At 32.4% G+C, this 18,173-nt stretch overlaps 1 protein-coding gene across 1 annotated transcript; it reads left to right on the plus strand.

The window, feature by feature from the left end:
• The first annotated feature begins 287 nt into the window (after window positions 1-287).
• Window positions 288-11,271, plus strand: LOC134270929 (E3 ubiquitin-protein ligase TRIM71-like). Its single transcript, XM_062753190.1, has 2 exons — window positions 288-352; window positions 9,477-11,271. The coding sequence occupies exon 2, from the start codon at window positions 9,495-9,497 to the stop codon at window positions 11,103-11,105; it is 1,611 nt and encodes a 536-aa protein (XP_062609174.1). The 5' UTR covers window positions 288-352; window positions 9,477-9,494; the 3' UTR covers window positions 11,106-11,271.
• The last annotated feature ends 6,902 nt before the right edge of the window (window positions 11,272-18,173 follow it).

Consider the following 18,173-nt stretch of genomic DNA (forward strand, 5'->3'; position numbering starts at 1 on the left):
AAGAGTATTTCTGAAAATGAATGAAAGCACAGAACAAGCTGTATGAAATCAAGCACAGAAGATAGCCACTGAGAATTAAACAGAATATATTAATTAATTTTTTTTCCATTATAACCGTTTGATTTTTAAGAGTCGATACTTCGTTAAATAATTTATTAAGAGTCCAAAAACTTTGTGTTTTCTACACGATTATATATTAGCACTACGGTATATAGAGTCACTCAAAATCTGCTATTATTTTACTCAGTTGAACCATATTCAAAATCCTGCATCCGCGCCTTTACAGAGGATATTTGAATCACGTGATTTCTGCATGTGTCATGATTTGTCGGCCTAAAATTTTGCAAAACAGGTTAGTTTGCTTACACTTCCTCTTCTAAAACATTTTTTCCCTTTTATTTTTGATGATTATCAAGTATTTGGTTGAAATAACAGTTTAAATAACGACAGATTCTACTTTCGATCTGCCACAGAAAGAATGCATATAAATGATAAAAAAGATAGGGGCCTACCCTAGCTGTTATTGTAAATTTGCAGATTAAAACAATTAATAGAAATGAGTGTTGAATTTTTAACATAGATTAATGCTATTTCGATTCAGTACATCATGTCGAGTATCTTCCCAAACGCCAAGGGAACTGGAAGTTTATGTAAATATTAACTTGTTGCTTGGTTACATAAATCTACCTGATCTGAACGCTTGAAATCGGCAGCTTGTAATTCATGGACTGGAGGTGTGGAGTGGAGTTGTGGAGTGGAGTTTGGAGTCAAATTTTGGAGTCTAATTTTATTTTCTAATGAAATGAAAAAAAAAAAACTTAAGATGATTAAGATATTAAAGAAGTATAGATTTTTTTGTCTATGCTTGGTATACTTATTGGCCATTTGATGTCCTGTAACTCAATTCATTGGCGATTCATATTATGGCCTTTTTGAAATTTTCAGTTTCTGACATTACTGCAATGTATATATATTTGAAACAATGATAATTTTAAAGTAGAAGTGAATATACAGACATGATACTGAGCAAGGTTTAAAAATATAACTGCTTTTGGTCATCCTTACAATATTTTGAGGGATTATTATAGGGATTATAGGAATATTTTAGGGATTTTTCAGGGATATTAGGGATCCTTACAATATTTGAGCGTCCGTCTCGAGAGATTGGCTCCATTTTTAACAAATGATTAGCCTCTGAGTTTAATCAGGTCAGCCTTATTTGATTCCGTTTACAAAAAGTTATAAAATCCAATCATATTTTACCGTTTAAATTTAAGTCATTCAGTGCGGATTTCATTCGGTTTGGGGCCATATTGGGCAATCAAAGCATTACATATTAATATATAGAAAAATATGATACATGTATATAGGAAAAATCTTTAAAAATATTTTTCTCAAGAACAGCAAACCCATGGCATAATTTGTATTATTTATATGGAAGCATCCTCAGGTAGTTTAGCTTCAAGATTGTTAAAATCAGAATTCTTTGGGGTAGGGTGGGGACACAATGTGGGATCATTTTTTACATAGGAATATATACTGAAATATCTTTAATAGAATAAAATTTTCAGTATCCATGATAAGTAATTTTTTACATGAATCTAATGGAAATATCTTAAGGTGGTTTAGATTCAGGTTTGTTCAAACTATGACCCCCGGGGTAAGGGTGTGGCCACAATGAGGGATCAAAGTTTTGCATAAGAATATACAGGAAAAAAATCTTCTCCAGCACAGAAAAGTTTTGTTTAGCCAAATTGACATGTAAGCATCTGCAAGTATATTGAAGATTTTAATTTATTCAAATAATGTCCCAGGGGGTTTGGGTAGCAAGGGGTCACAATGGGAAATTCAGTTATATGTTGGAAAAGTCTTTGACAATCTTCTTTTCAAGGATGACAAAATTATACATGTTTGCGTTATTGCTATAGTCACATTCTTATGTAGTAGAAAATTCAAATCCCCCTCCACCAACAAGTAAATTTTTCTGAGCTGATTTGTGTTTTTTACCTAGCCCATGTGCTCAGGTGAACGATGTGGCACATGGACCTCCTATTATTATTATATATATAAATTATGGGCCTCTTGTATTTAAACATTTCAATACTGAACAAAGAAATACGCACGCTAACTCTCGATTCCCACCTACATTTTGGAACCATTTAATTTGATATAAATAGCAATTTGGCCATAAAACCTTTGTTTAATACAAAGAATAGTTCAATGGTAATTGATGAATTGTCTTAAGAGCCAGTCCGCGAGAAAACCATGCAAAATTCAAAAAATCGTCCAAATGGAAGGTTGCAACTTTGGAATTTTAAGTGGCTTAAAATTTTCTACATAAAGGTAGAAGTCAGAATATCCACAAAAAAATGTCGAACCCTGCATCTATTTTTAGCGACAGCTCATTTGCATATTTGTCGAAAATCACACAAAATTTAATGGAAAATGTATACAAATTGATCAAGTCAAAAAGTTACCTTTTATCATCAGTTTATTTTCAAATTTTGTTTTATTTTCATAGCCATGGTCTAATTAACACAATTACTGGGGAAAAACTTAATTCAAATGAATATTTTATTTTTTACCTATCTATTTATAGATCCTAAATAAATGAGTATGATTTTTTAGCCATTTTTAGATGCTCGTTTCTCACAAGACCAAGGTTGAAATTAAATTAAATTAATTGTTACTTTAAGAATAATCTAACCTCTACTCTCTATTAAAATATTGAGCTTGGGAAATAATATCTACATGTTGTAAATTAACTTTGAAATACCATATTTTGCTACAATTTCACATATTTTAAATAACAGTCTTTTACCATATTTTTGGATTATTTCTATGATATTTAAATGAAAAAGAGAAGATTCCTAATCTAATTATTTTTTAGAAGAGGAATAACTGATTTGGATACTTCTTTTTACTTTCTTTTGCTTATTTTAGCCCCTTATTACCAATTTGCTGGAGTTAAATTGTTATCTCCCCTTGTTGGAACTCTTTTGTATTATTGGGTAAAAAGTGACAGGTATGTCAATATGGAAAGAAGAAAGTCATGTATGATCATTTTTTCTTCACCTAGGGAGTTGTTGTGGAGCATTATTGCACTATGAAAGAGGGAAAACTTATTTTTAAGATATTTGAATGTAAGAAAGAAACAACAACTTAGCTTGAATAAACAAATAACAGGCCCATAGGAAGCAATTTCAGAGTGGGGGAGGGGGGACAACCTACATTATCAACTACCAAGAATTCCATAGAAAGTAAAAAAAAATAAAAGGTCATCAGGTGTTTTTTTTTATTTGGGGCATATACATGTACATGTACATAATGTAGTAGCTATGTTTTCTATAGGGTTCTGTCCTCGGGGAACCTACATGTCTTTCATGGTAATTAACAGCTACAAAATTTTTCCTAACAAGTACACTTGAATAGGAAATTAAATCAATAACATATTTTTTATCAAAATATACATTTATTCACTCAAACCATTTCAGGTGTATGAGGACAATGAAGAATATTTACAACATATAAATTCAGGTCAGAGGACAAGTATATGATACCGGGATACATAATCAGAATATGAAAAGGAAAAGAAAAACACATATGAAATAAGCGAGGGGAAAAATCATGGAGGAATGACTAACTAAAATCATATATTTTCAATATAAAGGCACATAGTTTTCTTAGTGTCTTAGCAACTTGTTTTGTCATCAGTTGAGAAAATATAAGAATACAAACAGGTATTTGATTGCATACTCTCAACAAATTCAAAAATAATTGGTAATGTCAACCTACATGTAAATTGCTTACGTTTCATAAATTTAGTGTGTTTTTGAGTTAACCAAACACCGTCATTCCTTGGCATATTTTTAATTTTACATTACATACTTTAAACTACTGTGTTACGTAACATTCATATATTGATAAAGTCAGATTTCCCATTAAAAATTATCAGCTCAAAAGGAGATGCCACCGATTTAGGTACCCCACCGATATAGGACCCTCCACGATAAATATTGGCAAAATTATTCGGGGGAGGGTACTATCCCCCCCCCCCCCAACCAAAGAAAACATGAGTCGTTACTGCAGCCAAAACTTTGCTAGTATGCAGTACAAAGTGGTAAAAATTTAAAACCGGCTATTAACATGATAAAAGACTGGATTCATATTTCTTCAAATTGGGGGGGGGGGGGGGGGGGCTATCAAATTTTGTCAAAATTATAATCAGAACATTATTAATAAAATTGTATAAGGCTTTGTAAATTAATATTTGATACTTTTTTTCTGAATAACCATGATGGTATTATTAATACATGTACCATTGCATACAGAGATAAATTGTTTTTTTTAAATGTTATACGTAGCCACTGAAAACAGTTGGGGGAGGGGGCGTATCAGTCGATCATGGTCAGGATATTAAATATACGAGTGTATCTAGTACCCAATCATTTAACCCCATCCACCTCCCCACAATTTACATACTAATATTGAAATGGATAAAATAATTAAAAATGATAACTAGTAGGGTTCTGGAGGGGTGTTGCTAAAACGAGGAACGGAAAACGTATTATTTTTTTTTATTTTAGATTAAATCACCTTAAATACACAAATTTATAAACAATATACATGTATATTTTATAAATTCAATCCCCCATTATTTAAATCAAGTTGATTTATTCATGTTCATAAAATCTTTTATTCACGAAAATCGCAGTCATAGCAGTGACGTAGAAACGATTTTGAAAGGGTCCGGGGGGGGGGGGGGTGTTAAAATTAAACTTACCTGAAAAGAATTTCCCAAGCGAAAAAAGAAGACAATTGTTTGATTCGGGAGGTGGGATAAGAGTAAACTCCAGCATCTTTCATTTTCTTAAACTTTTTTATGGAGTTTTTTGTATAATATTAACATCTCCTGTCAGTATTTTTATAAGATTGTACCAATTTAAAATTGGCAGAAAGCAAACAACTAGCTGCAGAACTGTAGCTCTCTGAAAAAATATATAATAATAGACCGGAGAGCTACAGTGCCACCCATTGAAAAAAACTGTATATATTTATTGCGCACAAAAAAGTGCGCTGTTTCTCGATTTATTTCTCCGTGTTGATGAGCAAGCAAGTTGATGAAACAAGAAAATCAGCAGTTTCGTTTAAAGTCATCATTTCGAAAGTTCTATGGTCGATACAATGACCTTGTCAGCAAATACAATTTATCACAGCTGAGTCAAATGCTGACTGACTTTTTTCATACCAATAGTTAGTCCATTATTTATACACTGAATTGACGACGGATTTTTTCCGTTATTTCCTGATCGTGACAAGGAACAAAAGGCGGGTGTGACTGGTCGGCAGGGGATGCTCACTCCTGCATGGCACCTGATCCCATCTCTGATGTTTCGGGGGTCCGTGTTTGCTCTGCTCTTATTTTGTATTGTTTTATGGACTTTGAGATTGAATACTGTTCGTTATCTCCATATCCTTCTTAAAACTGTCATCTCAAAATTTTACCAACCGTGTGTTCCTAACATATTCTTTCACCGTTTCCACAAAAACATTCCTTATAATTGTTTCTAAAAGCCCTCCTGGACCTGGAATTGAGATCATCTAAAATTTCGCCTATTTATACTGCCATTTTGGTTTGCAAGATAATTCGGTCCAACGCGCGTCGTACAGATGTAAACCACGCCGTTAATTGATAAAGGAGTAAGGTCTTTATTGGAATCTAGCTTTTTTGCAATTGAGGTAAGAATTTAGCAGAATTAATCCAGAACCGAGCGCATTTTTTTGTATATATACATTTTTAGCTCACCTGAGCCAAAGGCTCAAGTGAGCTTTTCTGATCAAAATTTGTCCGTTGTCTGTCCTTGTCGTTGTAGTCGTCGTTGTCGTTGTCGTTGTTGTAAACTTTTCACATTTTCATCTTCTTCTCAAGAACCACTGGGCCAATTTCAACCAAACTTGCTACAAAGTATCCTTGGGTAAAGGGAATTCAAGTTTGTTCAAATGAAGGGCCACGCCCTTTTCCAAGGGGAGATAATTATGAATTAGAGAAAAATTATTGGCATTTTTAAAAAATCTTCTTCTCAAGAACCACTGGACCAGGAAAGATGAAACTCACGTGGAATCATCCTCAGGTAGTGTAGATTCAAATTTTTTTTTTCATTCATGACCCCTGGGGGTAGAGTGGGGCCAAAATGGCCGATCAAAATTTTACATAGGAATATATAGGAAAAATCTTTAAAAATCTTCTTCTCAAGAACCACTGGGCCAGGAAAGATGAAACTCATGTGGAATCATCCTCAGGTAGTGTAGATTCAAATTTGTTCAAATCATGACCCCTGGGGGTAGAGTGGGGCCAAAATGGCCGATCAAAATTTTACATAGGAATATATAGGAAAAATCTTTAAAAATCTTCTTCTCAAGAACCACTGGGCCAGGAAAGATGAAACTCATGTGGAATCATCCTCAGGTAGTGTAGATTCAAATTTGTTTAAATCATGACCCCTGGGGGAAGGGTGGGGCCAAAATGGCCGATCAAAGTTTTGCATAGGAATATATAGGAAAAATCTTTAAAAATCTTCTCCTCTAGAACCACTGGGCCAGGAAAGATGAAACTCATGTGGAATTATCTTCAGATAGTGTAGATTCAAGTTTGTTCAAATCATGACCCCCGGGGGTAGGGTGGGGCCAATATGGTCAATCAAAGTTTTGCAAAGGAAGATATAGGAAAAATCTTTAAAAATCTTCTTCTCAAGAACCACTGGGCCAGGAAAGATGAAACTCATGTGGAATCATCTTCAGGTAGTGTAGATTCAAGTTTTTTCAAATCATGACCCCCGGGAGTAGGGTGGGGCCAAATGGCCGATAAAAGTTTTGAATGGCAATATATAGGGAATTCTTTTAAAATCTTCTTTTCAAGTACTTTAAAGCCATGCTTAGTGATATTTATAGGGAATCATCCTCAGGTATTGTAGATTCTAGTTTGTTCAAATCATGACCCCCTGGGGGTCAAAATTCAAGCCACCTCCCCCCCCCCCCCACCCGCCCTCAGTTAACTTTCAGTTCTGATCTGATATGTGCTTTTTTCTAGCCAATTGCTCAGGTGAGCGATGTGGCCCCTGGGCCTCTTGTTTCAATGAGTGGTACTGTAGCTCTCCGGTCTATCAATATATATTTTTTCGGAGAGCCACAGTTCTGCAGCTAGCAAACAGCTTACTGAAGGCTCAAATTTTATATGTTCAAATCTCAAAATTTATATGAATGATACTGAGTCCGTTTGAATTTAAATACTTGTAATTCCCCTTTTATTAATTAAAAAGAAACTAACTTACAAAATGTAAGGAACATATATATTCATATGATTGTTGAAAAATTGCAAGTAAGCCAATACAATTTATTATGCTTTTTTTCATTTCTAAACAATTGGCAAAATGCTAATCCTCATATTGGGGGTAATTTCTGACAATTTAGTTTTATTTAATTTTTAATTTTAATATTTTTCAATCTTAATTATTATTTCAAAGAAAATTGTTACATGATTCAACATCGAACAACAATTGTTTATAATTTAAAGTACTATGTTTGACTTTGTAACCCATTTGAGTTTGAGCAATTTTTTCGAAAATTGGTAATTTGTATATCCCCATATCTCAATTATTTATTATTTCCCAAGCTCAATATTTTGCAAAGATAATGTTTAGAGTTATATTTGTACAATAAAATCAAAAAAATTAATTTCAAAGATTGGTCTTGGAAGATTTTGGGCATTAAATTTGTAATACTTTTGGCAATTCTTGAAAATTGGCATTATGCCAATTTTCAAGAGTTGTCTGCCCTTTGATATATTGCATATTTGATTATGATAAATGTCAATTTTGAAAGAACATAGACTTATGTTACTTAAAAATACCTGAATGGAAATGCAAGTTTAATTTTGAGTAAAATAAATCAAATGTGAATTTTACCATTTTTCTTGAATTTTTTAAGTGCATTTGCACTTAAATGTGCAAAAAGGAGGTGGCGCTGCCTACGGCTGCCATGTTGAATGATGGGAATTTTTTGGTCATTTTTAATAACATATTATAAAGTCTAACTACCCACCAAATTTCATTCAGATATGACAACCTTCGATTTGGACAGTTCTGCATGGTTTTCTCGCGGACCGACTCTTAATACCAGTGCTAAACAGTATATTATCCATAATTCCAACTCTTGATAAAAGGGGGGTAGACGACATTTTCCATTGAAATCGGAGTTTTCAAGCATCACCATATTTTGAAATAGTCTTGGATATGATAAGATGTTCCTTATATCTTTTCTTATGTTTAAGGCAAATAAGTAAAACATAAATATTTCAATGAAATATAATGTTTCAGTTGTAAATCGCTTTGAAATTGATGGAAAATAAGCATTTTTATCGTTTTTTGTCAATAAACATATGTTCCTCCAGTGTCACATAAAAACCTTTGGTATATGAATTTGTGAAATAACATTCCATATTACCTGTAAAAAGGAATTTTTGTGACAGGGGGGGGGGGATGTTTTAAAAATATTTTCCCTTTCCCGTTGATTTCTATAGTGAAAAACACAAGTTTTACCCAAATTTTAAAGTTATCTCTCTTTGTTTTCCCGAATAAGTAATGTTTTATGAAAATCCATATATTTATCTATAAAAAATATAAAAAAAAATTCTTCGAATATGTTAACTTTTGAAAATTGACTTGGAGGTAGGCGGGAGAACAATACTATCGTTCGCACTTCTTTTTGCTTTTATCTAGCCAGTTGCTCGGGTGGGTGATATGGCCCCTGTGTCTCTTGTTAATCGTCAATTTCAAACGTTTGTAACTATCGAGATACAGATGAGCGCTTTTTGTGGTTTTCTAATAATACACAATATATCATATGTAGTGTAAGAATACATGTTAAACACGTCATAAATTGAGCACTGTAATCAGTACCTGTTAATTAAGTGTATTGATTACAGTGCTAATTAATGGATGGGGAAATATTTCAAAAAACTTTATTATTATTATTTATTTTCGATGCACAAAACAAATCTGGTTAAAGTCGGTCATATATTTGTTTTGGACCAGGAAGAGGTTGTTTTTTGCTTCTGCACATGTAAAGAATATATATTAACCTAAAAAAGAATATTTAACAAGTTGACTCCTATGTTTGATTAATTCATGAATTACCTTTACACATTTGACTGTTTAGTCTTAGAAAATCAAAAACTGAGTCTAAGAAAATCAATTTTTTTTTACGTTTTTGAGTTATCATAGCAGGTGACCCACGTATGGTAACAAACATTAGGGTGAACGAGTCCACTACTGGGCACGGACGACCATATTTGCTTTTATCAAACATAGGGTCGTACAAGTTTGTACTAGTAACCAAGAATCAGTAAGCCAAGCATGTAAATATGATAACCTCTGAATAACGTCTAGCAGTAACAATATATTGAATATTCTCTTTTTCAGGTCATAAACATCAAAATAATGGCGGCTGCACAAGGCCAAGATGTGCTACGTTGCAATTTATGTCCAGAACCAGTAGAATTTTACTGCAATCCGTGCTGTATACAAATGTGTAGCAGCTGTGTTTTAAGGCACATGATGGATAAATCGAAGAATCATGAAGTTGTTGCATTTGAGAGCAGAAAAATCAAAACTGTGTATCCAGAATGTCAGTCTCACAGAATTAAATGCGAGACTTATTGTCGTGATTGTAAGGCAGCCGTGTGTATCAAATGCCTCATCGGGTCACACAAAGGCCATGATGCCACGGAAATAGATGAAATAGTTGAAATGCGACGAAAAAGTATTGAATCTGATACAAAGGAATTGGAAGAAAATGCCTTGCTAAAAATTACGCTAATGAAAGAAATTGTTTCGTCAGACACAGTTATGATTGATCATGTTATATCTGAGGTGACCAAGAGAGAAAGACAAATTAAGGAAGCAGTTCACAATGAGGCCGAGAAAATGAGGAAAGAGGTTATTCTTCGTAAGGAACGCAATAAAGCTGTCATTTCAGAAAACCAGTCCAAAGTTTCTGATTTGGAAACCAAACTAAAGAAAGCAATAGAAAAGAATAGACAGATTATGCAGACCCGACAGGTACAGGATATATTGAACTACGAGTGTGATATTGAGAATTTCAAAACAGACTTAAATCTACAACATTGTGTTCATCCACATTTTGTATGCAATGAAATTGAAAACGAACAAATAGTTCGATTGCTAGGTAATTTATCCTATGGCGATGTCAAAACAGGCAAACAAAATTTACAATTAAAAGAAAGTTCGGAAATATTGTATTCATTTACAATTCAGGGTTCTAACAAATCTCTTTGGAGAATATTGTGTGTAGAAAATCATAAACTATGGATAAGCGGCGAGAAAAACTCCATCAAGCAAATAGACAGGAAGGGGAAAGCAATACAAGTCATAAGCACTGTGAAAAACCCTGTAGCTTTCTCATTTAACTGGAACACTCTAATATTTGCATTAAATGATGATTCCAAAGTCTATATCGTCAAAGACAATAAAGAAGAGAAATATCTGAATTGTGATGGTTGGTTTCCGAAAGGTCTGTGTCATCTGCAGAACGGAAATCTGTTAGTGAGCATGCGCTCCTACGATGAGAAACAAAGCAGAATAGTAAGATACTCAGGTACGACAGAGATACAGAAGATTCAGTTCGGCAACCGGAAACACCCTTTGTTTTCCTGTGGAGTTTCTTTTGTTCTTTTGCTAACTGAAAATGGAAATGGTGACATCTGCGTAGCAGACTATGGAGGAAGCGCAGTTGTTGTTTTGGATTTCTCCGGGGATCTGCGGTTTAGGTACGATGGAAACATTTCGAATCAGTCTAAGTACACCCAATTCCTGCCGATGCACATTGCTTGCGATGTCAATCATCAAATTTTGATAGGTGATAGCAGAAACAACATTGTTCACATCATCGACTGTGATGGAAACTTTGTCCGTTACATAGAACATCCATGTAACGGAGGACTGAGTGTTGATGCAGATCACAATTTAGTAACTGGTGATAGAAAAAGCGGAAAAATTCAATTCATCAAATATTTAGAGAAAATTTCTTGAGATCAAGGTTACACGAGCAAGCACGTCGAAAATACAGTTTTCATTATTGAAAAACCGCTATTACTTTGTCTACTTTTATACTGCTATTTTAAGTAACCTTTGCAGTTTTCATTCTTTTGATCAGTATAAGTAAAACGTAAATTATTGCAAGATGTAGTAAGCAGTTTTCGAGAATTATGAATAAAAACTGAATTAATATATGACTTATCAAGTTTTCCCAGAATAAGAAAATATATATTTAAATTTTTGCATTGCATGCATGCTCATGTAAATGCATGCATAATGACCATATCAGTCTCAATCTTTATAGGCTTATACATTTAATTCTAAATAAACATCATATGCGTATTTTAAATTTTACATTTGAGGGCAGGTGCAAAATGTGTAAAATATATATGAATTGCGTTTCAATTTTTATATGCGTCAAACACTAGTGTTTTTCTTATCTCCACTCCGCGGATGACCAAATAGCTCACTCTATCTGACCATTTGATATACTGTATATACTGACATGAGCATATCCCACTATCCTTGCCTTGTTACCAGAAGATTTATTGGTGATGGCTCACAGTATCTTTTATTCAGAATTCAAGCCAAATGATTGAGGTTAAAGCATGTCAAAATAAAAGTATTTAAAAAAATAATAAAAAAAAACAACCAAATTTATTCCTCTCTTAACATGTTTTCACGACAACTGTTATATTATATTTGACATACATGATGTTTAAAATTTCAAAGAGTGTCAAAAATGAAATTGCAATTTTTGTTTCAAAGATCACTGCATATAACATCTGTTTTGTTTATTTTTGTTGTTTAAATCCCATACTGTTTGGCTGACAAACAAGGGAGAGAAGTTTAAGCCAATCAAATTGCAGCGCACGTGCATGCGCGTGTTCACATGACAATTGTTATATATCACATTGTAGGACATCCTAAAGTATACCTATGTTTCAAATTTCATAGCATTTCAACAAAAAACAGAAAAGAGATGAATTTTTTGTGCCAACAGTACTGACGCGCACTGTGCGCATCAGTTTATGCGGTTTCAGTATCACATTATCTGCAGTCGAATATATCTTCATATAATGAGTTTCGATCATTTCATCAAAAAATGTAAAATATACTATATTAAGTATAAAACTAACCCATTTCAGTACGTAATTTTGACCTTCTTCAGCACACCTACACTACACACCTATTAACCCTAAAAAGGTTTTTCAGTTGGGTGAAAAATATATACGTTTCAAAGTTGATCACATTCAAAACATATATTTAGTATTTAGACACCATAGGGGTTTGATGAGGATTTTCAACTTAAGTACATAATAATAAAACTAAGTGGAAATATCTCAGTATAAGGATAACATATAACTTGATCTTAAAAATTTTATCAGTTAAGTAATTATATTTCGAGTATCTTAAGTAAATATATTCCAAAAACAATTCAAGAAAGAGAATTAAAATCTGAAAGCAAAAATAGTAGTAATATCTAAAGTATGAATTTAAAATGTTTAAGATATTTATATGAACAAAATAAATGACTTGAGATGTAACAACGTTTACCCAAAATCAGTGTTTTCATCAAATTTTATTCCTGCGCATGAAATGAGTGCGTAATGACCATATAATCTTGTCCTTACAATCTATAGATTTTAATATACTAAATATCAAAGTATTTCTCAATTTTCAAAATTCAGTTATATTTTTCTAAAATCACGTTCTCAGTAATGCCTTTTGCAAAACATTTTATCATTTCATTTTACTTAGAGGAAAATAGGTTTACTATAGAGCTATAAAAATTAAATGAATTATTGTGCATGAATGGGTCTTGTAGAAGTCCATTATATCTTCATATTAACACTTAAATGATGAAAAACTAAATGCTATTTAAAGCATAAGCCAATATATTTGCATTCGTTTTCAAAAAATTGCTATATATCTTATTGTAGGATATCCTAATACATTCTATATAAAATTTCAAAATTTCTCAAAAAAAAGGTGTACGTTTCAGCCAATCAGTGAAGCGCACGTGCATGCGCATTATTATCTTCTAATATATACTTCTAATATGTTTTAAAGCATATCATCAATAATTTAAAAAGCTGTATCAATTATATGCATTTCTCGTGTTGCAGCGCAGTGGCAAAGCGCTTTCATGATATTTCTTTTATTACGGGCCAACCCCTGTGCTATGTTCAAAATTTCAAATGATTTTATCAAAAAACAAGAGAGAGAGAGAGAGTTCAGCCAATCAGATAGCGGTGCTTGCAGCTTTTTCTATTTTGTTTTTATACGACTCATATATCCTTACAAAGTAATGTCAAAATAGAAAAGTTCGGTTATATCTTTATATATTGGCGTCATATTATCAAATGCAATATACCAAAAGATGCACAATCATAAATCAAATTAACATTGAAATTTTCATTTAAGAATGTTTACCCTAAAAAAATGGATTTACTTTTATTAAACCTTTAATAATAATAATAATAATAATAAGAAACAGAGTAAAAACGTCACACCCAAACGAACATAATGAAAGTGAAACATTTTATGAATGAAAAAGACAAACACATTAACTTACCATTTTTGCAAAGCCTAATCGTCAAAAATTTTTAAGAGTCAAAATTTACAATATTTTCTGGTCTTAAGTTGAAAATTAAATGACATCATTGCTATTTTTATCATACACATTGTTGTTTTACCAGAAGATTTATGTGATGGATCAAAGGAAATGTCAGAATTCAAGCCAAATGATTGAGGTTAAAGCATGTCAAAATAAAAATATATAAAAAAAAAAGTAAAAACAAAAAACCCAAATTTATTCCTCTCTTGACATAATCTTGCATGCATTTGACATATATAATTCTTTTTCTAAAGAGTGTGAATGATAAGATATATTCAAAGATCACTGCATATAACATCTGTTTTGTTTATTTTTGTTGTTGAACGTCTCTTGAGAGAATTTTCCACTCATATTGAGACACTAGAAATTGTCAATGGAGGTCTGCAACTTTATACCTATACTTGGTACCCAGAGCAACGAGAGATGATTTTTGTGCCAACACCTACTGCGCCACTGTTCTTCATCAGTTTATGCGGTCTCATCCGAAGGACGTTCAACTGCAGTGTGACGTTGTCAAAATAGTAAAACAGTCAGTACGTAATTTTTAAAGTGAAATGTACAAAAACTTTATAAGATATACGTTTCAAAGTTGATCACATTCATATCATATATTTAGTATTTCGACACCATAGAGGTTTTATGAGGATTTTCAACTTAAGTACATAATAATAAAACTAAGTGGAATTATATCAGTATAAGGATAACATATAACTTGATCTTAAAAATTTTATCAATTAAGTAATTATATTTCAAGTATTTTAAGTAAATATATTCCAAAAACAATTCAAGAAAAAGAATTAAAATCTGAAAGCAAAATTAGTAGTAATATCTAAAGTATGAATTTAAAATGTTTAAAATATTTATATGAACAAAATAAATGACTTAAGATGTAGAACGCTCAAAATCAGTGTACTTATTCCTAAAGGAAAGAGGGCGTATCCATCATAATTGAAACACAAAACGTTTTAATTTTCAAAATTCAGGATTTTTCTAAAATGCCGTGATGTCTTTTTCAAAACATTTTATATATAAGAGGAAAATGGGTTTACTATAGAGCTATAAAAATTAAATGAATTTTGAACATGAATGGGTCAAGTTTCCATGCTTCGTTGACGCTTAAATGATGAAAAACTAAATGCGAAATATATTTCATTCGTCCAAAAAAATTGAATATGAACCCATTCTATATAAAAATCGAAAATTTCTGGAAAAGGTTACGTTGTTTTACGTCTGAGACATTAAAGCAATTTTATGAAAGTTGTGACATTACTTTTGGATCAACCCTCGTATATCTTTAAAACATGCGTGAAAATTAAACTATTAATAAAATATTAAAACAATAAAATACAGAATTAAATGTGAAAAAGATGATATAAACTATATAAATTTGAAAATATAACTTTTTGAATTGAGAAAATGTCTTTTCTCAGAGCGGGGGGTTGTCCTCGTCTTGTACGCCTCCATTCTTGAATTTAAAAGAATATTGAATTAAAACAAATGTAGCCTATTATAACCTTTCTCTGTACAAATATCTTCTGTGATTGCATGTATCTGCTTGTTTTGATCTGAGGACTGAGAATTGCATTACATGCTGTTTAATAACATGTTTCCGTGAGATCAATTTTTTTCTAGGTTTTAAAAAGAAATTGATTTGTGGGAACTTGATGACGAGGTTTGAGAAGTGTTTAAAAAATTTTGCATAAGAAATATCAAAATTTTGTGGTGGTCATAAATTCATCAATTGGTTTCTTAATACCTTAAACACAACGAACCCCCCCCCCCCCCCCGAAAATGAGTGATTTCACAGTATATATGAATCATGAAATAAAGTGATTTTTTTTCACAGTATATTATTTTTGACAAGCAAAAAAAAAAAAATATAAATCATGAAATAACATTTTGAACATGCTGACAACCAGCATAATCATCAGAATTTTTTCCAGTCCCTGGGATTCATGGAAAATTCCAGATTTAATGAATGTACCTTTAATTTCAAACAAATGCTCGATCTTACCTCATGTAAACAAGCATCATGGCTGCTAATCTAAAAACCCAGTCCCATAAATTTCTTGACGAGCAAATAAAAAATTAACGCGCCCAAACGACAAAAATATTTGTATCAGTTATTACCTTCGCTTCAAGTCACTTCCGTTACTACGGTTGTATTATTGCGCGGTAAATTTGAACTTATAAAAAGCAACACAATTTTACATCAAAAGTTGTTTAATTCTTTTGCCTCGGATTATAAATCTTTCACTTTTCATACCCATTTTACACAATCATATTCGCGTTTAGCAGGGTATTCAGCGTTTCCCAAGGGGGGTCTATTGTAACTTTTTTCTTGCTTTAGTATAATATATATTTTTTAACCTTGTAAATTCCAAGGGGCGGGGTCCTGACCCCCCCCCCCCCTAGATCCGCACATGACAAAACTGTCTCCTGTTTCAGTTTGTGTCTTTACCACCTGAATCTTTTACCGTTTCCGTTCCGTTCCTCTCCGTGTTTTAGAAACATCCCTCTTTCATATACAATAAACCGGAAACAGACTGATGATTTCGAGATGATCCAAAAACGTTATTATAGACGCCTCATCTGAAGCACAAGGTAAAGTAAATCCATCATAGCTTTACAATTGTTTCACTTGTATACATTTAAGCACAATGTTTAGAATCATTGAAAATTGTCGAAAGACAATGACAACCTCTCAAATGTTGGTATCGTCTGTTCGTCTATAGATGTGGAGCACGTGGAGTGAGTGGCAATTTTTTTTTACATTGTCAAAACTTTACGGTAAGGTTGATAATCTATACATTTCTTTAAACTGTGTGTTGTTCGCTATTGTATTTTTCTTTTTCATCTTCTGTTTGTTGCTAATACTTATTTAAGGTGAATAATATTTGCATTAATCTTATGTCGTCGGGGCATATTATAAAACATGGTTTAATCCCAACTGGACATGTTTAGCTTTCAAGTAGCAGTGAAATGAAAGCCGAACGGGGCGCATTATTTAAAAAAAAAGAAATGCCTTGCTTTTTGACATCAATCATGAATCTATTTGATTAAATATGAATTTTTTGTCAAAGTAAATAAGAAATTATATCAAATTAATACCTATGTTAATTATTTTGCAAATTAAATACAAGTAAGGACTGATTTTAAATATTCTGAATATCCTTTGATCATAAATTGTTTTAAGATCCTCACACGAAATGAAAATTTCAACAAAAAATATTTCAAATTTATTCTGAATTTATATAATATAATTATAGGGCATTCTCCAGTGTGAACTTTGATTATCTCTGTCTCCTGTTGAAATTATTTTTCAATTTATATTTTTTTTCAGACTATTTCAAGTACTAACAATGGCAACGGCACAAGGTCAAGACATTTTAGAATGTTCATTATGTCAAGAGCCAGTGGAATTTTATTGTAATCTCTGCCACACAGAGTTATGTAGTAACTGTGTTCTGATTCACATGAAAGACAAAACGAAAAAACACCAAGTAGTTGAATTTAGCAACAAAAAGTACTCACTCGTCTTTCCTGACTGCAGTTCCCATGAAAACAAGTGCGAAACGTATTGCTGTGATTGTGAGATACTAACTTGTATAAAATGCGTAACAGATTCGCATAAAGGTCACGTCTTTTCAGATCTCGAAAAATTTATTGAAGATAGAAAGAAACAGATCTCTTCAGATATAGAGGAACAGAAATCCATTTGTGAGAGGTACCAGACTTTAAAAGAAGCTATAGTTCCAGAAGAAAATGAGTTTGATACAACAATTAGAAAGATATCTCAGAGAGAAGAGGACGTGGTCAGAGCTGTCCGCGAAGCTGCAGCAAAAATGCGGTCAGATGTGGAAAAAAGGAAGACAAAGGTTATTCTACGAAATAACGAAAAAAGGAAAAAAATCTTGGATGCAGAGCATGAACTACATCAAGCCATCCAAAAAAGTGAAGAAACTTTGCAATCAAGGTTCGCAATTGATGTTATAAATTACTCCTCAATAAATAAAAAAAATCAAGAAGATCCATGTCTCTCTGAAAATGTATGCCCTGCATTTTTATCCGGAATTTCTGACGAAGAGCAAATATTGAGAATGATTGGCTCTGTGTCTTACAAAGATGCAAACAAGAGCATAAAAATGCATGCATCATCTGACATCCCTTCAGCAATATTGAAAACAATTCAATCGCCTTACATTCCACTTTGGAGATTAGAATCTGCAAACAACGGCAATATATGGACGAGTGGCGATGATAAGACAATCAGAGAAGTAGACGAAAAAGAAAAAAAATTCTAAACACTATACAAAATGCACAAAAACTATACAAAACTATACAAAATGCACAAAAACCTGGAATATTTTCCATTAATACAAATGGAGATTTATTGTTTTCTGCATTTCATCCATCTGGAACGATTAATCTTTTTACTGAGG

This window comes from Saccostrea cucullata, unplaced genomic scaffold (genome assembly GCF_032062105.1).
Source record: "Saccostrea cucullata isolate Sc308-1 unplaced genomic scaffold, CSIRO_AGI_Scuc_v1 ctg7991, whole genome shotgun sequence".
NCBI lineage: Eukaryota > Metazoa > Mollusca > Bivalvia > Ostreida > Ostreidae > Saccostrea > Saccostrea cuccullata.

Coding starts and splice junctions, on each gene's coding strand:
- LOC134270929 (XM_062753190.1), top strand. CDS start 9,495: ATGGCGGCTGCACAAGGCCAAGATGTGCTACGTTGCAATTTATGTCCA.